Raw genomic sequence first — 24,230 nt, 5'->3', positions numbered from 1 at the left:
GGATGCAAAGAATAATTAGAAGGGCTTCTACAGGTATGTCAGCCAGAAAAGGAAGGTTAAAGAAAGCTTACCCCTCCTGATGAACAAGACTGGCAATCTGGTAGCAACAGACAAGAAGGCTGAGGTAGTCAACTTTTTTACCTCAGTCTTCACTGTCATTCTCTCTTCCCACACCTCTTGAGGGTGTGGACCGCAAGGCAGGGACTGAGGGAGCAAAGACTCTCCCACTGTAAGAGAAGGTCAGGTTTATGACCACCTGAAGACCTGAACATACATAAATCTATGGGACCTGACAAGACGTATCCCAGAGTCTTGAAGGAATTGGCTTCTGTTGTTGCCAGGACAGTCTCCATGATATTTGAAATGTCACTGTAGTCAGGTGAAGTCCTCAGTGACTGGAAAAAGGAAAACATTGCACCCATTTTTAAAAAGGGGAGAAAGGAGGACCCTGGGAGCTACCGACCTGTCAGCCTCACCTCTGTGCCTAGGAAGATCATGGAACATATCCTCCTAGAAACTATGCTAAGGCACATGGAGGACAGGGAGGTGATTTGAGACAGCCAGCATGGCTTCACCAAGGGCAAGTCTTCCCTGACCAACCTAGTGGCCTTCTATGATGGAGTGTCCACATCAGTGGACAAGGGAAGAGCTACGGATGTCATCTATCTGGTCTTCTGTAAAGCCTTTGACACAACCCCCTCCAGCATCCTTCTCTCTAAATTGGAGAGTGATGGATTTGATGGGTGAACTGTTTGGTGGATGAGGAATTGGTTGGATGGTCACATTCAGAGAGTAGTGGTGAATGGCTCAATGTGCGGATGGAAATCAGTGGCAAGTGGTGTCCCTCAGGGTCTGTATTGGGACTAGTACTGTTTAATATCTTCATCAGTGACATGGACAGTGGGATTGAGTGCACCCTCAGCAAGTTTGAAGATGACATCAAGCTGAATGGTGTGTTTGACACACCTGAGGGACGGAATGCCACCCAGAAGGACCTGGACAAGCTCAAGAAGTGGGCCCATGTGAACCTCATGAGGTTCAGCAAGGCCAAGTGCAAGGTCCTGTACTTGGATCAGGGCAATCCCTAGTATCAATACAGGCTGAGAGATGGAAGGGATTGAGAGCAGTCCTGCTGAGAAGGACTTGGGGATACTGGTGGATGAGAAGCTGGACAGAAGCCAGCAGTGTTTACTTGCAATCCAGAAAACCAACCGTATCCTGGGCTGCATCAAAAGAAGCGTGGCCAGCAAGTCAAGGGAGGTGATTCTGCCCCTCTACTCCACTCTGGCGAGACCCCACCTGGGGGACTGTGTTTAGCTCTGGAGCCCTCAGCACAGGGAAGACATGGACCTGTTGGAGTTGGTCCAGAGGAGGGCCACAAAATTGATTAGCTGGATGGAACATCTCTCCTATGAGGAAAGGCTGAGAGAGTTGGGGCTGTGCAGTGTGGAGAAGAGAAGGCTCCGGGGAGACCTTATTGGGGACTTTCAGTATTTAAAGGGGACCTACGGAGAAGATGGGGCCAGACTTTTTAGTAGGGCCAGTAGTGATAGGACAAGGGGTAATGGTTTTAAACTAAAAGACGGTAGATTCAGGCTAGATATAAGGAAGAAATTTTTTACAATGAGGGTGGTGAAACACTGGAACAGGTTGCCCAGAGAGGTTGTAGGTGCCCCACCCCTCAAAACATTCTAGGTTAGGTTTAAGATATCCCTGCTCATTGCATAGATGTTGGACTAGGTGTCCTTTAAAGTTCCCTTCTAACCCAAACTATTTTATGAAATTAAAGCATCTTTGCTGCTGTGATATTTCATTTAAAATATTATTGCCACCATGTTTTCCATGTTGTAGATATGTGAAATAGCAGATTGGAACCTGTTTTGGTTTGTGAAGTAAATGCTCTGGAGGAGGTTTCAATGTTCATTTTACAGACAACTGGAAGACCTCCAAGATATTAATTTCCTCTTTGCAGAAATGACAGAACTGAACATGAGCGCTTTTCATAATTTTCAGTGCAAAGTAAACACTTTAATGTACTGGTGAAGATGCAGTTCGAAGTAGTTTGTCTGAATTTTCCAAGGCAAGTTAAGGATTTGCATTGTTATCCATTTTGATTGAATTGTACGATTAGTAGGTGTAACTAGTTCATACTGAGTACTGGAGGTACTAAAGTATAGATATAATTCAAGCTAGATCCTACATTAAGGTATAGCCTACCTTTGCAATCAGTGAATCCAACATTCAGGAGGAACTTAAAGAATTTTCAGCTTTGGTTTTATCTTATGGTTTAACATTCCTCTCAGGTTTTTTTTTTCCTTTTTAATTTCTGTCTTTCTACCCTATGCAGAGGAACTACCTCACTGGATGGTGTCAGCAATGAAATGTCTAGTAAACTGTGAATAAATTTGGGGGGGGGACATACATGGACAGCCACACACTCCCATAAAAATCAATTGAACTGTCTGCCTTTACTGCTTCATCAAATACTGTTTATATTCACAGTCAATATTTTTTCTGATCACTGTCTTGAAAAAAAGTTGGAAAAGACCAGCCAGCATATGTTCATCTGCCAGTGCAGTTTATTTCAATTAAATATATGAAGGTTTAACTATTATGTTCATTTTTTTTCTCTATTATGTGTTTTCTCTATTATGTATGTGGATCTATTGGAAATAAAAGTGAAATTTTATTTCAGTTTCTGCTTTGTTTAGTGGGTTTTTTAGGGTCCAGTTGTTCAGACTTGAAGCAGTCTACATCTTCAGTATTTGAAAGAGATGTCTTCAAAACTATAGTGGACTACTCTGTCCAGATGAAAGAACATCTTCTTGCATTTTTGTTTGGATGTTTTTGTTAGTGTGTTAGGTAAGCAGTTTGGAATGTAGTGAAAAAAATTATCCTTTTAATTAACTTCATGGAATTAATTTGCCACATCAAAATAGTACCACACCTTATTTCTTTAGAACCTGTCCTGTTCATGCTACATGGATAACATTTTGCTATTTAAATTTTTTTCATATCACAAGTTGGTTTTATTCTTGTGTGTTTTTGATCACATTATAAAGACAAGCAATTGAAGACTTTCTGACTAATTTTTAAAGGTCTCTGTTGCTTAACACTGCTTAGAGCTAACATGGTTTTTAACAATTATATATTTATTTTTACAAATGCCTAAGTGTTTTATACTCACATAAGCTTTTAGAAGTTGCTTGACTGAAGTCTAGATTAAAAAGGATTAGGGCTGTAAGGATTGTTTTTAACCCTGGCAATATGACATTTGAAGGAAATGGAAATCCTTCATTGCTTAAACTTAGAATAGACATTAACTAAATTAGTGATTTAAAGAAAGAATAGTTTAATTATTCTCTATAACTTTTTAAGAGTTTCTACTATAACAGTTTAACTTACCCTGTAGCTATAGATGGCCCATTGAAAGATAGTAAATATGAAAATATTTGATTACATTTTATGATTGCATTTCAGAAAAGAACCACTGAGTTTCTTTAAGTGGGAACAATATTGCTTTTAATTAATTATCCAGATGAAAAAGGAATTTAGAATAACTTTTTCAGCTGTTTTTTTATTGGCTGTTTTAAACTATTTTTTGAATTTAAAATTTTTATACTTTGTTAGCATCTAGTTGACAGTCTTGCTTCAAACTAAATATAGTTCCTTTTTTGACTTTTTTCTTAGACAACAGATATTCTTGATATCTTTAAAAATTCTTCCTTTCACTCTCATTCTCTTTGCTTTACCATTATATTTCACATCTTTCAGGTTTTAAGAGAGTTTTATTTCACAGATATAACAATGAGAACATAGAATTCATGCCAATATTTATGTGGAAATAAAAGGAAATCACACACTGTTTAAAGGAAAAAAATAAAGTAAAAAAAATATTCTGGCATCTTACAAAAAAAGAGGTGTAAATATGGAATCCTTCCTTACTAACAAAAATAGATTTACACAAACAATTATGGGAATACTGGCTTTCAAGAACTACTTAGTTTGTTTTCCATCTTCCTACTTAGAAAATTTACTTTAAAGTACCAGCAGTATATGTTTGAAAATTTCTGGTTTCTCTAGAAGTCTTGCCACGACAACCTCCTCCAGACACCTAATACAGGTATTTCAGTGGCTAAAAAGTTGCACTTGGCCTTAGTGGGATGATTCAGGATACCTGAGTTAGTTACTCACTAACTGAGGGGGTTGTTGGGCCAGATGATCTCCAGGCATCTTTTCCACTTTTTTTTTTTTTTTTTTTTTTTTTAATAATTCAATGACTAGGCTCCTTAGTTAGCCAGTGGAAGGAGTTCAAGAAAATTCAACATACCTATGGTGAAGCCTAACTCTCTTTTTTGTATTCAAAACTACTTAGAATCAGTAGTAAAAAAATAAACAAGTAAATATAAGGCAGAAATTCCTGATTTGCAGTTTCGCTATCAAGGTCTTCTCTAACCACTCTTGTTGTCTAAAACTCCTGAATTCCTGAACTCTGATTTAGTGCTTAACTATATGTGCACAGAGTTTAGGTTAAGCCGACCCTCTAGAGTTGCCAAGAAATACTAATGAAGGGACTTCTAATCAAGGGAGTTAGCCTTGGGAGAGACAAAACAAAGCACCATCCTATCTTTGTGATGTAAGCCATATGTACTTAGACTATTTTCTTCATGTTAAACTGATTAGTCAGCTCTTATGTTCTTTAGCCTTACCCTAGAAGTGAGCTATCCTCATTAAGATACTAAAAATCATACCCCCTAAGGGAAAGACCCAGGCCCACTAAAAGACCCTTCATCAGAGAGCATGCGTAGTAGTAAAATAAGTTAGGTAATGGTATGCAAATGTGTAGCAAATCATCTATATGGACCTGCCCTCTGGGCAGGGAAAGTGTGATAAGATTTTGTGTATAATGTCTGTAACTTTGTACTGTGGTATGCTAGCTGTGTTTGCTAACATCCAGACTTGTGCAACTCTGTAATAAAACAATATCTCATTCAGTGTGTAAGATTGGCTTGTTGCACACCAGGAATGGACTTGTATTTTAGAGACAGCACTCTGACTCTTGTCTGACACTTGATCTGTGATTATTGATGGGGTGGAGAGAAGGAATTCTTTTTGGGGTCAACTGAGAGAGAAAGAGGAAAGTTTTGGGTTCTACTCAACATGTAATTAAGTCTTATCAATGAGGCTAATGTACAAACCATTGTGAAGCTGTGGGTAAATTTAGAAGATAACACGCTGCATAGAATACTATTCTGTAATGTGTCAATGCTAGTACTGAATGCTGCCTGTGAAGCAGCAATTGCTTAGCAAGTTGTGCATTTACAAAATATGAAAAAGCAGATCTACGTCTGCAGTTCCATTTCTGGGTTTTGTATTGTTTGTGTTTGGTTTTGGGTTTATTGTTGTTTTTTTTTAATGGAGTATGGCTTGTAAAACTGGCAACATATCTCAATCTGAAGACATTTATAAACCAAGATCTCAATCTTTGAGTCTTTGACTTTTCACATTGCTACTCTTATGGAATTACAGCCTTTCCACAGTGATTACAAGACTTCCTTCTTCCTTTAGTGGATACCTTTTTTGTTTAGTGGAAGACTTCAGGAAATAGTAAAGAAAGTGTTATCAGATGAGGTTTTTAGTCATTTGAGGCATCCATGATGTGATTTATTTGTATATGTATAAAAGCTCCATCTTAAAACCTGAGAAATATTTACAGAAATAATAGGTGGCTTGTGTAACCATATCAAGATGCCTCAAGACGCTGCTGTGTTTGAATGAAGATCATCTAGAGGACTTCTATTCCAAAAAGTTGGCTGAAATAGTTTTCAGAATAGCTAAGAAAATAGGACTAAGGTGTCAGTGATCATCAGATCTTTTAAGAACTTGGTAAGATTAAACTTGCTCTTAGCACAGGTTGTAATGATTCTTTATGTACAAATCACATTAAAGTTAATTATTATTCCTCAGGGCCTATATACATGCATGCAAAATCTTCCTCTGAAATTAGAAAAAGCTTTGCTTTGAAAATGAAATTAATTAGTGCTTTACCACTCTTTTCTTGGAATGAGGGAAGGGGTTAAAGAAATTTTAGTAGATCTAATTGCTTACATGCCCCGAGGCTCACCGCGGGGGGGGGGGGGGGGGGGGGGGGGGGGGGGGGGGGAGATAACAACCTCCTGAAGCTGCGGAAGAAAACGGTATGTTTTAGTAAAGGCGACCTGTAAGTCATGGGCTTGGCCGGGGCAGCTGGTAAATCACGAAGAGACGTCTGGCGTGCAGAATAGTCCCTGTATGGGAGGAGGGTACCCTGCATAAGGAAGGGATTTGCTGACCGATTGGGCGGCCGATCTTGAGATCTTGAGGGCAGATCGAGCAAATCCCAGGTCGCCACTGCATCCCAGTGTAGGGAGCCATCACGGACCTGCTAATGACTGGTATATAAGAAGCAGGAGAAGGGTAAGCGGACCTCTCACAATTGCGATAAAATCACTTTGCATGTTATATTTGCAGCTGCTAGATGGATGTTAACTGTATGGTTTGAATACCTGGGAATTTTGTTAATAGTCGGTGTTTTGTACGAGTGTACCATGTTTTAATAGTGTATGAATGAATGAATGTCTCTTTATGTTGATAACGAGACAAGACAAAGGGAATCACTCCTCTGGTGGTTTGGGTTGGAACCCTGGGAATATTTGAACAAGGGAGGACATTGGATAAATAGGGTGAATGAACGATATTATTTAAAAGGAGCTGTGATTCCCTGTCTAATCTGCGATAATATAAGATGCTATAATAATAGGTACAATGGTTGGCACCCAGCCTGGGTCTTACTGAAGTGCTGTTTTGTAAAAGGTGCTGGTATTGTAGCTCTAAAAGGCAGAAAGTAGAGTGCTCAAAGTGCTCTGGGTATCATCACCTCACCCTACCACCAGTCCTACACAACTTCTAAATAATTAATTAGTGTGTGGAAGAGAAAATTTCATTTTGGAAATTTAGGACATTTGGGAAGAGGATTGGGGGAAAGCTATAGAGAAGTGCAAGAAACGGTTTGTATGGAAACTTATTAGAAGAGTAGCTGGAATGTGAGTAAAAAATTAATAAAAGATTACAATATGGGTAACACTCAAGGGGAAATTTTGAAAAAGAGTCCCTTGGATTGTGTGCTTGCTCATTGCAAAGATATTTTTGGGACTGGAGGTACAGAAAATAAAAAGACCCTTATTAAATACTGCAATCAGTGGTGTCCTTTATATAAATTGGAAAACAAAGCTAAATGTCCACTTAATAGGTCAATGGATTATAATACCCTTTCACAACTAATGCTATTTTTAAGGAGGGAAGGAAAATGGGATGAAGTCTCACATGCAGACATGGTTTTCACCCTCCAAAACCATCCAGAGTGTCAGAGGGACTGTGGGATGATACCACCACAGGACCCCATGGTACTTACACTCTGAAAGAACTTAGAGATCAACTAAAGTGGTGCTGTTCGGCATGTAGTATTGGGCAAAGGTGCACTAAAACTAACAAAATTCACCAGGTACCGGAACAAGATCTAACTGATTTGTTTAAGCCTCCCCCTTGATTACAGGAACAAGATGTGGACTCGGATGGAACTCCTGCTCTCCCAGATAGCCCTGTATCTTCCCGTACTAGGAAGAAATCTGCCTCAACAACCTTACAAGCACCTCTCCGGGAGGCAGTAGGGCCTGATGGCGGAACAATGTTAATTAGTGTGCCTTTTTCCTCCTCTGATTTAGGGAAATGGAAAAAGGTTGCAAAGGATTATCGGAATGATCTGGTAAGTGTTACCAAACACTTTCGATTTCTTATAAAACAGCATAAACCTGATTCGGAAGATTTGCAGCTATTATTGGACTCTATGACTGAGACGGAAAAACAGTTAATTTTAAAAACAGCAGGAAATTTGGCTGAGGATCATTATAAAGCTGCAGGAGGGGATGTTAAGGAATTTCCCCCCCCTCCAAAATCGAAGGTGGGATCCCAATATATCTGCACATATGGAAAGATTACGAGGGTATTGAGAGTGAAAACTAAAGGGAATGGGCTGTCCCCAAAAGCATAAATTGGTCAGCTTTATATGCAGTTAAACAAGGTCCTTCTGAGTCCCCATCTGAATTCCTGGATCGACTGAGGGATTTAATGCACTGTAGCACAGCGCTGGATCCTAGGTCAGAAGTAGGAATACAATTAGTCTCCCTATTCTTGGGCCAATCTATGTGGGACATTAGGCGCAAACTCCAAAAGTTGCGCTCTACAGAAAGTAGAAATCTGGAAGTGTTGCTGGATGAAGCTTGGAGAGTGTTTAGTAAAAGGGAGGAAGAATATAAACAGATGCAAAGGAAAACGATAGCGGTTCTCAGGGAAGAGGAGGAAAGAAAGCCTAGACGAGAATCGTCCCGGCTAGGCAAGGACCAATGCGCACTGTGTAAGAGATTTGGTCACTGGAAAAAAGAATGTCTAAGAAATAAGGAAAAGGGACAAAATCACCAGACAAGAAGAATAGTGGCCCATGTAAAGGAAGATTGACGGGGACATGGGGAATCTACACTAGCAGATCAACTGGTTATAATAAAGCTGGGGAAGAGACAAGAGGTGGAGTTTTTGGTGGACACAGGGGCAACATATTCGGTTTTAAATCAAGCCTTGGTGCTCCAGAAGGATGACTACATCATGTTAAAAGGGGTGATGGCCAAAATGAAAAGGCATATTTTTGTAAACCTTTGAAATATAAATTAGGAAAACAATGAGGTATCCATAAATTCCTGTATATGCCCAACTCCCCAAAGACACTTTTGGGGAGGGATTTGTTGGATCAGTTGGGTACAAAAATTACATTTGAAAAAGGAGAAATTACTCTGGAAGTAAAAGATCAACAATACATTCAAATATTGAGTTTATCTTTAACCAGCTTCTCTGCAGGAAATTAGGAAGAAGAAAATTTAAACCAGATATACCCTGGGGTATGGGCCACCAGTGTACCTGGAAGGGCAAAGAATGCTCTACCTGTTGAGTTAGACTCAAAGAAGGCTGGCACCCGGTAAGAGTTAAGCAGTATCCCCTAAAGAAAGAAGATAGAGAAGGAAATCAGCCAGTGATCGAAAATTTCCTACAAATGGGATTGCTAAATGAATGTGAATCAGAATATAACACTCCCATATTACCTGTTCGCAAACCTGACGGGTTGTAACGGGTGCTTCAGGATTTGTGGGCTGTAAACAAAATAACCAAAGATCTCTATCCTATAGTAGCAAATTCATATACTTTGTTGACCGTATTGACTCCTGAATTAACATGGTTTACTGCTTTAGACCTGAAGGATGCCTTCTTTTGCCTCCCTCTCCATGAAGCCAGCCAGAAGTTATTCGCATTCGAATGAGAAAATCCCAAAAGTGGTTGTAAAACCCAGCTCACTTGGACAGTGTTGCACAAGGAATTAAAAACAGCCCCACCATCTTCTAGCAATCAGCTGGCAAAGGACTTAGAATCCTGGGAACTGTTGCCTGAAGACAGGAAATTGTTACAATATGTGGATGACATCCTGATAGCCACCAAGACAGAAGACAGTTGTATGATCTGGACAGTGAGTCTACTGAATTTCCTAGGGCTCCAAGGGTTCTGAGTGTCTAAAAAGAAGGCCCAAATAATACAACGTAAAGTGATTTATTTGGGCTATGAAATTAGCGCTGGCCAAAGGACTTTGGGACAGTCCCGCAAAGAAACAGTATGCCTCAGACAGTAAAAGAGTTACGAACTTTTTTGGGAATGACCGGGTGGTGCCGACTGTGGATCTATAACTATGGACTGCTTGTTAAACCACTATATGCACTAACAACCACTGAGCAGAAACACCTTGAATGGAATAAGGAAGCCACACAGCCCTTTGAACGGCTGAAAAAGGCCCTGATGTCAGCCCCGGCTTTAGGGCTACCAGACGTGAGTAAGCCATTTTTCCTCTTCTCCCATGAAAAACAGGGAATTGCCTTGAGAATATTAACACAAGAATCTGGGTCCATATTGATGAGCAGTTGCCTACTTCTCCAAGCTGCTGGATGCAACTGCTAAGGGTTGGCCTGGATGCCTGCGAGTGGTTGCAGCTGTAATACTAAATATCCAAGAAACTAAAAAATTTACCCTGGGCCAGAAAATAACTGTTTTGGTGTCCCATACAGTATCTGCGGTGCTGGAAGCAAAGGGTGGACACTGGCTTTCTCCACAGAGATTCCTGAGATACCAGGCCATACTGGCAGAACAGGACGATGTGGAAATTATCGTTACTAACATTGTCAACCCAGCTTCTTTCCTCAGTGGGAACACAGGAGAACCAGTACAACATGACTGCCTGAAGATCGTTGAAGTGACGTACACAAGTCGCCCAGACTTGAAAGACAGTCCCATGGAAAACGGAGAAAACTGGTTCACTGATGGAAGCAGCTATGTCCCGGGTGGTAAGAGACATGCAGGATATGCCATTACCACCAGTCAAGAAATAAGAGTCAGGACCTTTGCCCACTGTAGAGGGATTTTTAAAGGACCGAGGACATATGTTACCATTGTCCGGGTTGGACAACCCAGGCCTGTTAGTTGAAGCTGCAGAGCAACTTTAAATTGTCCTGGGAACAAGCAGTGTGAGAAAGAAAACAAGCTATGCACAAACAAGAAGCCAGGTGCAGAGCAAGTCCTGGGAACCGCGAAATCAACACACTCTCATCAGCACACTCTGATCAGGCGCCTGCAGCATGCCCACCAATCAGCGACATGGACGCCCGCATGACCAGAGACTTTTATCCAATCACCTGTGTGTAAAGTCATGTGAGCGGTCAGTTTAAGTTATAAATATGATGTGTTTGTTTAATAAAGTGAGCACAGCATGTAGCCATATTGGTGTGATTGTCGTGACTTGGCCGACTCTCCACGGGGGACCCTCTTCGTCTGGCGCCCAAACAGGGACCCATTTATTCGCTTAAATGCGGTTCGCTTATAAGCGGTTTAGCTTAAATACTGTTTGCTTAAATGCGGAAGTCTCCGTGCATCGGACCCGAAGGGAAGTTGTCCCATTAGGGAGCTGGAGGTCGGAGGCGGACGGAACCTGGAAGGCGAAAAGCGGAGTCCAGAGTTCTGTGTAGAGCTGCAGATCGCACCCCCGCTGGAGGTAAGACCGCGTCGAGTAAATCGCGGCAGGGCTCCCCGCTGAATTCCTCTCTGTGAGGGGGGGGAGGGCACTAAGAAAGACCGTGACAAATGTGGCAGGGCTCTCCGCTGATACCATTTCAGTGAGAGGGGGGAGCACTAAGGAAGGCCGCATCGAGTGTGGCGGGGCTCCCTGCTGATATCCTTTCTGTGAGAGGGGAGAGCTCAGAGGAAGACCGCGATGGAATTAGACGCGGCAATTAAACTGTTAACTAGCATCCTCTTTAAAAGAGGGGAGAGCATTAAAGAAACAGAAGTGGAGACCTTAGTTATCTGGGCACGAAAAAAGGATAAGATTCCCGAGCCCGCGTTATTGTTTAGTATTACGGAATGGAGAGAAGTGGGAAATTGCCTCTGGGATACTATGATCAAGGGAGGTAAAGAAGGAAATGAAGCTAAAGCGTTAGGAGCTACGTGGTGGTCTATAGTTAACACTCTGGAAACTATGAAGGCGGAAAATAAAGTAGCGGCGGCAGCTATAGAAGCATTGGGAGGAGATGTGGGAGAAAAGCCAATAGAGCAGAAGGCTGATTCACCTAAACCTTCTTTCTTGGCTACATTTTTCGGAGTTGGGCATACTCGTCCTATGAAGGGTATGTCAGCCTCTGCGTGTTCAACAGTACAGGAGCTTTTTAGATAAGACAGCGGACAATCCGGAAGTTACTCCTCGGGGGTCTGTTGTAACTGAGCCGAACCCGGAAGAGGCTGCTGAGCCTCCCCAGGAAGGAGGAGCAGCAAGTCATGCTGCACCAATCAGAGCTGTGGGTGGAGCAAGACCAAAACGGAGGGTGGCTACAGCTCATAGGTCACAACAGGGCGGGAAAAAGCGCCGTCCGATGATGCATCCTCCTCTTCCTGGAACATCATCGGATGAATTTGAGGAGGAAGGTGGGGAGAAGCTTTGTGATAACAATACGGAGAAATCCTTACAAGATGTAATAGATAAATTAAGAAACCTGGAAAAGCGAGTTGAAATGAACCTGCCTACTACTTCAATACCTGTAGTTCCTCCAGTTAGCCCAACTACCCCGCCGATGCTGAACTCAAGAAAAGATCCAACTCTATAGCGTTGGTCTGGTGTTGTTCGTGATGCTGTTTTGGAAGGTGACTGGCAGGTGACTAGCTCATTAGCTTGTCCTGTAGTGATTAATAATCTGGATGCACATAACTGGGACATGATTTATGGAAGGTTAATCATCAGACTTTAGCGATGGGAGCGTTGCAACCTGGTCTTCCAACTCCTACAATGATCCCTCAGAATTGGCAACGTTCTTACGATAGACTTGAAAGACTGTTTCTTCACGATTCCCTTACACCCTGATGACACGCAAAAAGCCTCACTAATGATGATTTCCAACCGTTCCAATCCTGGTTGCATGGCACCGAAGCCAACAGTCCTCGAACTTGGTCACCAGAACAGCAGGCTGCCCTAGAAGTTGTGTCCCGCAAGATTCAGACTGGCTGGTGTAGTTGCCGAATGGCGAATCATCCGTTATCTTTCTTGGTTTGTAATGTTGCCACTTCACCTTTTGCCCTTATTTTGCAATGGCAAAAGAAAAAGGGGGAAAATATGGCGATCATTTTAGAGTGGTTGTTTTTGCCATTGCAACCCAGACATCGTATTTTAAGTCGTCCTGAAGCAGTAGCGGCCTTGGTGAGAAAAGGAAGAGACGGGATTGTTGAAATTGATGGGACTGAACCGCCAGATATCAGCATATCAGCATTCCAGTCCGTGGTGATGATTATGAGTGGCTCCTGAGACATTCAACAGCCATACAGGAAGCCTTGATGGGTTATACAGGTGTTATACACAACAACCGGCCAAAAGGACCTCTCTGGAAGATGTTAGAACATTACCAGTGGATTGTGAGACCGCTATGCTTAAAAAGACCAGTTGACGGGCCAACATTGTTTACAGATGCAGGACGAAAGATGAAGAAGGCTGCATGTGTTTGGCAATCCGATAATCAGTGGCAGAAACAAGTGATCACCGGTGAACCAGGGGGAAACCTTCAAACCTTAGAACTGAAAGCAGTGTGTTGGGCTTTGGGAAGCTGGAACGACACACCTGTAAACATAGTATCAGACTCATTGTACGTAGTTGGTGTAGTACAGCACATTGAAGATGCCTTGTTGAGAGAGACAAAGAACCAATATCTTGGTGAAATGATTATACAACTGCGTAGTACTCTTCGTCAGAGAAAACATGAATTTTGTATTATGCATATTAGAAGTCATCAGTGGACCATTGGGTTGGGCGAAGGTAATGCTAGAGCTGATGAAGCAGTCAGCTGTCTGGCAATAACTCCTCCAACAAATAAGTTTGAAGAAGCTCGTAACAGCCACGAGATGTTTCATCAGAATGCAAAGTCTTTACATCGACAGTATCAAATACCCATAGCAGATGCAAAGGGTATTGTTCGCTCCTGTCCTCAATGTAGTCAATCATGGACCTGGTTTAGGGGTGGGCACTAACCCAAAAGGTCTGAAGGCACTTCAGGTTTGGCAAATGGATGTAACACATGTACCTGACTTTGGGAAGCTTAAGTATGTGCATGTCACAATTGACACCTATTCTCATTTTATATGGGCCACTGCACAAACCGATGAAAAGGCATTACATGTGGAGAGACACTTAATGTCTTGTTTTGCTGTCATGGGAGTACCTGCAGAAATAAAGACAGACAATGTTCCAGCGTATAGTAGTCAACGAGTCGCTAGGTTTATGACAACTTGGGGAATTAAACACGTTAAAGGGATTCCTCACTCCCCAATGGGGCAAGCAGTTGTTGAAAGGGCGAACCATACCCTGAAGGATTATCTTCAGAGACAGAAAGTATCGCAGGACATAGACGTAACTAAACGGTTGACTAAGGTGTTGTTTACCTTAAGCTATCTCTCCCTTACGGAGGACAGAGAGGGACCAACCACCTGTTGTTATGCATCACCAAACAGCACGAGGGAACCAAACAACTACAGTTCCTGGTTTGAATGTTTTGTATAAAAATATGGCTTCAGGCGTATGGGAAGGACCGAATCCGGTGTTCTTTATCGGTAGAGGTTATTTTTGTATCTCCACAGATAAAGGACCTATATGGGTCCCTAGCAAGTTTGTGCGACCTGTATGTCAAGATCAGAAGATGGAAGAGAAGACTCAGAGCGAGCAGACAGAATAAACTGTCTATGTTGTAAGGGATGTAACCCGCGGGTATTATGTCAGTGTATGCTATGTGGGGTAAAACGGTTCTGTAAGCCAAAGTTTAAATGTAAGTGGTGTAAAGAGTGTATGTGTTTGATTAGTAAGTGGGCATGAAGCAAGAGAAAGCATACGACTAGTGTAATACCATGCTGATTGGAGACAGTACACATCATCAGAATCTGTGAAAGCACAGATTTGTGGGGTGGAATGTAAAATAAATAAATAAATAAATTTTGGAAGTTGCAGGAGTAAAAATGTTTGAGTGGCGAACTTGGTTTACAGTCTTGATGAATTTTTTACCCATTAGCCAAAGTATTTTTAACATCTTGCCTAGGACAAACATATGGGTGACATGGGCAAATATCACGGGAATAACAGACTTTTGTTTGTCTGCAACAGGCAGACAACCCCTTTAGAACTTGTTTTATTGGTATTCCCCTGCAAGAGAATGAAACAAATTTTGACGGTTTTTGGAATGTTAAAGCAGTGAGTGGATCTGACTTCCAATCAGAATGGTAAATGTAAGAGTCCAAATGGGCAATATGTTTGGCCTTCTATGCGTAATGCAGCGTGGCAGAAGACGGTTATTGAGAATTTAAACCAGCCACATCATTTACCTTTGCAGGAGTTAGACCTATTGGCTAGCGTTGTACCTGTTGAATATGTTAATGTAACTGCAACTGGTATGGCAGACTGTACCCACATGTCATCACCACTCCAACCCATGAATGGCACTGGAGTAATTTGATTTGGTGACCCGTGGCAGTTATGGCTAACACGTCAAGGTGAACGGGGGTTTTATACAGGGTTTCAAAATCTAACCGGTTCACCTATTTGGGGTGAACTGAAAACTGGGGGTGTCCATATAGATGTATCAGGGGGTTATCAGTTGCCACCGGGAGTCTTTCTGATATGTGGGGACAGAGCGTGGCCAGGGATTCCTTTGTATCCTGTCGGTGGACCATGCTATTTAGGGCGTTTGATCTTGTTTGCTCCACATATGAAAGACTTATTAAAAATGACTCCACAATCTCATAGATCACGGAGGGCACTGCGCACCTTTGATGAAACATGTAATGACCGAGTCGATCTACAGTCTGTAACAGTAAATGTCCTAGCCTCCATATTTATGCCGGGGGCAATGGCAGCATTAAATGCTAAGAATATATGAAGGTTAGCGTTCTGGGGAGAGAAACAATTTAATCTTACATCACAGATTTTAAGTTCATTATTGCTTGATGTAGATAGTGTTAGGCATGCTTCGTTACAGAATAGAGCTGCAATAGATTTTTTGTTATTAGCAAATGGACACGGTTGTGAGGATTTTGAAGGGATGTGTTGTATGAACCTTTCCGATCATTCCATATCTATGCACAAGAAGTTGTCACAACTGCAGGGAAACATGAAGCATATTCTTGCTGATGATAATCCCTTCGATGAATGGTTGAGAGGATTGGGGATAACAGGTTGGTTAAAGACGTTATTGATGGAAGGAATACGCTTTGTTATAATCATTGTTGTAATGCTTTAATTTTTTAGCTGCTTATTTTGTTTGAAGAAAGGTTTAACATCTATTGTGAAACAGACATGGGTTGTCCAAAAAGAAAAAGGGGGATATGTAGAGGGATTTTTAAAGGACCGAGGACATATGTTACCATTGTCCGGGTTGGACAACCCAGGCCTGTTAGTTGAAGCTGCAGAGCAACTTTAAATTGTCCTGGGAACAAGCAGTGTGAGAAAGAAAACAAGCTATGCACAAACAAGAAGAAATAGTGCAAAATAAGGAACAATAAACATCGATTGTGACTGTGTATGTCTGCTCAAGGAATGTAGGTGTGACTGTATATGTCTGCTCAAGGAGTGTAGGTGGTCACGTAACCATATAGTTTTAAGGAAATAACTAATGAAAGAAAGAGTCTGTTCTTCTTCCTCTAACGAAAGGGGCTATTTATAAAAAGGATGAGAAACATTCCAATGTTATTTAGAGGGAGCATTAAATCTCCTTGCTAAGGAAAACTAGATGGTCGACAAGGACATGAATTAGCTGCAAACATGCAAGACCACCACGTTCCAGTCAAAGGACTGATAAGCTAATTAACATTCAAAACCAGAGTATGTGGGTTTAGGTAGCGAATATGTATAGGCGTTGATTGAACATTCATTTGTTTTATTGTATAAATATGAGATGGTTCATCACTTCGGGCATGCACACTTGTGGTGGAGCAATCCCCCGTACATCTGCGCGCAATAAACATACCTACTTTATAACTTTCGAGTTATAGAGTCTAATTCCGTACGTCACTGGGAACCGCGAAATCAACACACTCTCATCAGCACACTCTGATCAGGCGCCTGCAGCATGCCCACCAATCAGCGACATGGACGCCCGCGTGACCCAGAGACTTTTATCCAATCACCTGTGTGTAAAGTCGTGTGAGCAGTCGGTTTAAGTTATAAATATGACGTGTTTGTTTAATAAAGTGAGCACGGCACGTAGCCATATTGGTGTGATTGTCGTGACTTGGCCGACTCTCCACAAGGGACCCTCTTCGGACCACGATCACCTCTACACAGAAAGCAAAAATAATTGCTCTAACACACACCTTGGAATTAGCCCAAGTTGTGAATGTTTACACCGAGCAGAGATGGGCCAAATTGGAAAAGGCAATGGACCTGGACAACAATGGCAGATTGATATTACAGAACTCCCAAGAAAAAGGGGTTTTTGATATTTATTAGTATTAACTGATACCTTTTCAGGTTGGCCAGAAGCATTCCTGATCAGAACGGCCAAGGCTTGGGAGGTAACCAAAATACTGGTACAAGAGATAATATCATGTTTTGGGGTTCCTGCAACCGTATCCTCTGACAGAGGACCACACTTTATTTCAAAGGTGGTACAGCAAATTAGCCAACATTTGGGTATAGATTGGCAACTTCATACCCCATATCGCCCTCAGTCAAGTGGCCAAGTAGAAAAAATGAACCATCTGATCAAACAACAAATTGTGAAATCGGGACAAGAAACAAACTTGGCCTGGCCTCAGTCTCTTCTGTTAGCCCTTCTGCACATACGAACTAGACCAGGGGCGAAGGAAGGACTGAGCCCCTTTGAAATCTTTTATGGACGACTTTATGAGATACAGAGTGGAATATCTATACAGGTTAGGGATGAAATCATTACTTCCTACATGGTGGCATTGAGCAAATGACTCGATGAAATCAGGAAACATGTGGTTGGAACTCAGGGAAGAGGTTTGGACGGACCTGTACACAATATACAACCTGGAGGCTATGAGTATATGAAGTCCCTTGCAGAGAAAACCCTGGAGCCACAGTGGGAAGGACCATTCCAGGTGCTTCTTACCTCTTTTACAGCCATCAGGATTAAGGAACAGAGTGCCTGGATACATCAAACTAGGGTGAAGAAATCACCACGGAATGTCTGGACTTCTGAAGTCCAGGGACCCTTGAAATTCAAACTGCAAAGGTAGAATGTGGATTAAAATTTGCTTAATCCTGACAAACCTACAGGTGATTAGGGTGACTGCTTGGCAAGAGAATTTTTATGTACAGTTAACACAGAATATTACCCAAATTATAAATAAGACTGACTGTTGGATTTGTACCCAAATGCCAAAACATTCTGGCCTTGGAATGCCCTTAATAGGTATTCCATTGCCATTGAATGTTTCTTGGACAAATGTTACTTTCTGGTGAAATACCACTTTTAGAAAAGATTCCCAAGCCAAGTGGGACCAGGAGCTAGAAATGGAAACAATAACAGCCAATACCTCAGGAGACCATTGTTTGGTAAGTTCGGGAAACAGCATGTTTTTTGGAAAATACTCAAAGTGTAATGAATCCATTTCATTGAACATGACAACTATAGACCCAACATTCCAGGCACATAATTATACTGGTCTTCGGGTTCCGGTAGGAACAGGGTGGTATTGGTTGTGTGGCACAGCAACTTGGAAAACTTTACCTCTGGGGTGGTGAGGAGCATGTACCTTAGGCGCTCTGGTTCCTAACATCACTATTATTGATAAAACAACACTAGACCCTGTGAGAAGAGGAAGGAGGAGTATTTTGATCAGAAATTGAAGAACAGATAACCCCTTAATTGAAAGACTGACAGGCTATCATAGCTTTATGCGATGGCTAATCCCATCATTGGGAGTTAGTGAGTTAGAGAAAGCTATAGTAAGCATCTCAGCTGTAATAGAAACGATTGAAAACAAAACTATAGATGCAATCAGAGCCCTCCAAGAAGAAATTAGGAGCCTGTCAAAAGTAGTAGCACAAAATTGTATGGCTTTAGATCTATTATTAGCCTCACAAGGAAGAGTATGTACAATAATGTCAGCTGTTGTATGTACCTAGACCAGAGTGGCCGAATCACTGCTGACTTACAGGAAATTGGGAAACAGGCAAAGATCTTACATGAAGTAACTCAAGATGACATCTTTTGGGGTTTTTCCGAGCTGTCGGAAAAACTGACCTCCTGGTTACCAAATTTAACATGGTTAAAACAATTGTTTGTTATAATAATAATAATTATCCTGTTCTCCATAATCTTTTGCATAGCAGTTTGATGTGGCAGGTGGTGTTTCCAAAACACAGGAGATTCCTATAGTGAATGGAAGAAAAATCAATTACGACGGAAACTAGACTCCAACAAATATTTTGAAAAACTGTTAGATAAAAATCAATGTATTAGATTGAGTATAGTAAAATAATTTACTAATTTTCTAGAAAAGGGGGGGATGAGGAAGGAGTTAAAGAAATTTTTGTAGATCTAATTGCTTAACAATTACCTAGATTGTTGTTGATAAATAATGCTTTGTTTTACTAACTATTGTGCAAATGAACTAAAGCAAGGAGTCTAGAGTTCCTCCTGAAGGACAGTTCCTGATGAGAACTAGCTAAAACCAACTCTATAGTTTGGACAAAGACCAAGGAACAACTGAGTCTGCGCAAAGAGAGAAGGTAAAAAGTTCAGAGCGAGGGAGACTACCAAGCCTTCATCCCCACGACACATGACCTCTACCAAGAGACAGTACGCAAGCGCAGTTTGGCGGGAATTATGTAAATGACTTCTTGGAGCTAATTTTAATATGAAACAGAAGTAGGTTATGAATATGTATAGGCGTATTTGGAAATCAAATGTTACCAATTTGTTAATAAGTTAAAATTGATAGATTTTATTTGATTAATTAATTGATTTTATAAAATCATTTAACAGAATTAAAATATAGAAGCATAAGGAAAAAAAAAAATTATAGGAAACTTACAGCTACACAGTAAGAGTTGTTATGGAATCTTTTGTACGTCTTGTACCAAGGCTAGAAGAAGGGCCTGGAACTATTGTAATAACTCTAGGGTTGAAAGGTTCCATTGTATTTAACCAGTCTTCTGTACGCAGAGGTGTATTGAAATGTCAGAATATGAGATTAATGGGAACCGGGGAGAGTCGACTGGAACAGCTTGTAGGTACCTGCCAAGAAACCGTGAACTTTAGTAAAAGGTAATTCCGGCAGGGGGAGATCGTGACCACCGACTCATATACCACCTACCCAAATTGTACCCCAGACCCATTTCTAGGCCTTTCTAAGCTCTACTGCGCAGAATCGGATATGGGAGGAGAATATGTTAATGATTTACGGGAAATATCATGGTTATGCATGAATATTTAATGAATATGTATGAATAAGTTCTATATATGGAATCTGATTTGGGGACCTGGTGTGCGTTGATCGTGAGAGGACTCGCTCACGCACCCAGCCGTCAATAAAGAAGTGTCTGCTTATCTACGTCACATTGGTGTCGATAAGTTCTTCATTCCGAGATTTCGGTAACAGTTTTGGCGACCCAGATGGGACCTCGCTGAAGGAGACCGGAGGAGTCGGGGACCTGATCAGTTCTGGCCGGCACCAAGGATTTCTCGGGGACACCCATCGATCCCCGATCCGTAAGGCTCTTCGCGACGTTCCCTGGATTTTTGGGTAAGACACATCTTTTTTTAATTGTAGTAAGTAAGTGCACTATAATAATTGTATGGGAAAGAGTGGGATGGAGTCCCACCAGTGGATTGGAGTCCCACTGAGTAAGTCTACCTGTCAGACGCGGTGAAAGAGCTGCACAGGGTAGGACTAGGAGTCTGCCCGTAAGACATAAGCGAAAGCTATTGCAGGGTTGGACTAAAAGGATCCTTGTGGGAGTGGAAGCCTAGGCGTCTGTCCGTAAGACATAAGTGAAAGCTATTGCAGGGTTGGACAAAAGTGTAGACAAGAGAAACTATATGCTATAGTGTTCTCTAAGGTAGTGCCTCTAACAAGAAGTTAGAAGAAGTTTTTGGTGTTCTTTGTTGTTTTGTGAGTTTGTGTATTAAGAAGAAAATTGAGAGGTATAATATTGTGTTATATGTTTGTTTTCTTTGTTGTTTTGTGAGTTTGTGTATTAAGAAAATTAAGAAGTGTATAATATTGTGTTATATGTTTGTTTAAAGTAACTGTGGGAAAGTGTGATTGTGGCTGTAAGGGTGAGACGTATAATTGAGAACGAAAGCGAGTGTGGAGTGTGGATCCGCGGATCGGAGTGACAGAGTTGAATAATTGTGTATTGTACTGTGAGTAATTACACCATGGCAACTAAGTTAACTCGCTTGTTTAAAAGTAAAAGCATGGGTAATCTTGCTGTAAATGACAAAATCCCGAAAAATTCTTTGTTGGGATGTTTATTGGCACATTGGGGAAATTTACAGGATGATCTGCAAAAGAGCCAGATGATTGAGTATTGTAATAATTTGAGTATTGTAATAATTGGTGGCCTTTGTATATATTGGATGATCAGGAAAAGTGGCCCACGAATGGGACACTGAATTATAACACTATTTTGCAGTTAATGCTGTATTGTAAAAGAGAAGGGAAATGGAATAAAATGCCAGATGTGGATTTGTTTTTTTTACTTAAGACAAAGAAAGGATTGGCAGGATGAATGTAAGCTAACTATTAGAGATAATTTGGTAATAGCTATAACTTCTGATAATAAGAAAGTGTAAAAAAAAAATCTTGTTTAAATTGTGAGGTTGGGAGTGGATACAGGAGCAACATTTTTTTATTAAATACCTGTAAAGGAAAAATTGGAACAAAAACAGGCCATTCCTGCAACCCCTGGATTTGAAATTTGGAAATAAGATAATTATACATGAATTTTTGTATGTACCAGAATGTCTGATACCCTTGTTAGGAAGGGATTTGTTATCCAAATTAAATGCACAGATTGTTTTTGATGAAGGAGAACTTTTCTTGAAAATACCTGAGTCAAAAACGGGAGAAATCCTGATGATACAAGAAAAGGTAAAGGAACAAGAAATTCCACCGGAGGTGGATTTGGCAGTGATCCCTACTGTATGGGAAACAAATAATCCTGGTAAATCAAAACTAGCAGAACCTGTTAAAATAGATTTGAAGGAAGGCGCAGGAACAGTGAGAATTAAACAATATTCAATCAAACCAGAAGTGAGACAGGAATTGAAGAAATTGATTGATAAATTTTTGGAGTATAAAATTTTGGAAGAATGTGAATCTGAGTATAATACTCCTATTTTACCAGTCAGAAAACCTTCGGGTGAATATAGACTGGTACAAGACTTGAGAGCAGTAAATCAAATAGTTAAGGATATTTATCCTGTAGTAGCAAACCCTTATACATTGTTAACAGCATTGAGGGAGAATTATCAGTGGTTTACAGAGCTTGATTTAAAAGATGCTTTCTTTCGTATACCTTTGGAAAAGGAAACCAAAAAACTGTTTGCTTTTGAATGGGAAAATCCTCATGCGGCGAATGAAGAGACGGGACGCAGCTTGATGCAAGCAAGTGTCCATTTATTAGTGATTTTCTTACAATTATATGCGTTTCTACCTTCTACATATTACACACTGATTGGTTAAATCTTAAGCGTAAAAAACACTGATTGGTTAATATTTAAGGCACACCGTTAGAACAATAGGTACTTACTAGTTTATCTTGACCTAGCAATAATTTTTATTCCAAGGTTAGGGAGTTTCTTTCTACGCGGCTTTCTTAATTACATATTGGTGCCATCCGTTCCCTTATCTGGCTACTTGTTTCTCTGTCCGTCTGGTTGCCTCCTCAACTGTGACGGCTCAGGGGTCTGCAGTTAGCTTGTTCCTTTGCTCCCAGGGCTTGTGCCCTACAAGTTCTAACAAGTCTCTATTCATCAGGCTATCAGTACTTGGACTCTTGTCCTTGAGGCCTTGTCCTACATCTCCCCCTTCCTGTTGCAGAAAAAGAACCCCTGAAATCGAGCAAAAACATGACACAAGTAATAGAACAAATAAAAAACCAACTATGACATATTATCAAGGTCAAAATAACCCACTGTCTTTGTTCCGTACAATTTTACAATTTCCCCTTTTTGTTTTTGAACAGCTAGTACCAGGTTTGCCATGTTCTGCAGGGCCCTTGCAAACATGACAGCAACCAAGGTAATAGCAAACAAACAATACTGCCAATTGAGTGAATGGATGCCAAAAAAGGCTGAAATTTTCTCAGATTTTGATAACATGTTGCTGCAATGGGGCGCCTAAAATCCACGCAGTACATACCAAAAATCCTCACAGCCGTGTCCTTGAAGCAACAACAAAAAGCAGTGGCAATTTTGACTCACATTCTGAACTGCCTACCAAACAAGGTGATTTAACTCTTTAATGCTTTCCCTGCTGTTACTCTGGATAAGAGAAGAACCGCTGCGACACGTTCCCATCATAGCCTCCTACTACATTAGTATCTACAGAAAGACAATTATCGACATTCAAAGTGTAAACAATATCATCTTCTTTTGGATTAACATTATACATAGGTGGAAGGGCACACCAAACAAGAACTGGTTCAGTCAAAAAGTTCGAAACATAGCATGCCTTCTCTGAACATACCTCGGGGTCATTCCCTTCATTCCTTCTCTTTTTTATGCAAAGAGAAACACTTTTACCATAACAGAGAAGCCCCTATTTACATCTCTGAGCCGGGACACAAACCGCACCTGTATGCACCACCAGGCTCAGGGCAGAAATCATTCATGTAGTTACATAGCTATATATCACTATAAGCATGCAGATACCTATTAAACACTAGATAACCATGTTTATCTTTCCTAGTCTCCTTCACAATACCCAGCTGTTCTCTCATCTCTTGTTAGGTCAAATAATTCTCCAGTTTCCTCTCCTATCTCTCTCTTCAGACATTCTCTATCCTCCTCTTTTTTGCTTGTTAATTGCGACAAGGCAATGGTTGTGTGTAGCTGGGTGACCATGACCTGATTTAAGTTACAATCAACTAAACACTGAATACAGGAAAAAAAAGCATGGGAGACATAAGGCAAACATCAATAAGGTGGTTAAAGATAATTATAATAAATCCTGTAATACTTTTGAGTCATGGCCCAAAGTTTCCCAGCCGTGAGAAGAGACCAAAGGCATCCCGCCCCTGGCTCTGTTGCAGATCTTTCTTTTAAGGCTTTTGAGTTTTGTATACTTTTGTAAATTAATTCACAGTGGTCTCTCAGATTCACGTAACACATCCTATCAAAGTCTTCACACTTGTGTCCCTGTGCTAATAATAAAAATCAATAGCAACTCGGTTCTGTAGCAACATATGACGGACAGAATCAACATCTGTTAATAAGCCAGAAAAAAAAATATAGTATTTGTAGTATTACTTTGTTTAGCAAGCTAGCAGCCTAATTTACTAAGCAAGTTAAGAGCGTGTACTATTCTTACAGAAGAGATTAGAGCAG

General features: G+C 40.9%; 1 protein-coding gene across 1 annotated transcript in view; it reads left to right on the top strand.

The window, feature by feature from the left end:
• The window catches only part of LOC130141908 (DEP domain-containing protein 1B-like), a 59,900-nt gene that overhangs the window by 23,742 nt on the left and 11,928 nt on the right, over positions 1-24,230 (top strand). Inside the window, 3 exon segments of the mRNA XM_056323204.1 lie at positions 2,348-2,395; positions 2,724-2,838; positions 2,840-2,862. Coding sequence (XP_056179179.1) covers positions 2,348-2,395; positions 2,724-2,838; positions 2,840-2,862 — 186 coding nt within the window.

The sequence above is a fragment of the Falco biarmicus genome, chromosome W, assembly GCF_023638135.1.
Source record: "Falco biarmicus isolate bFalBia1 chromosome W, bFalBia1.pri, whole genome shotgun sequence".
NCBI classification, from domain to species: domain Eukaryota; kingdom Metazoa; phylum Chordata; class Aves; order Falconiformes; family Falconidae; genus Falco; species Falco biarmicus.
The sequence above is the reverse complement of the archived record's forward strand: the minus strand, read 5'-3'. Positions and strand labels throughout refer to the sequence as shown.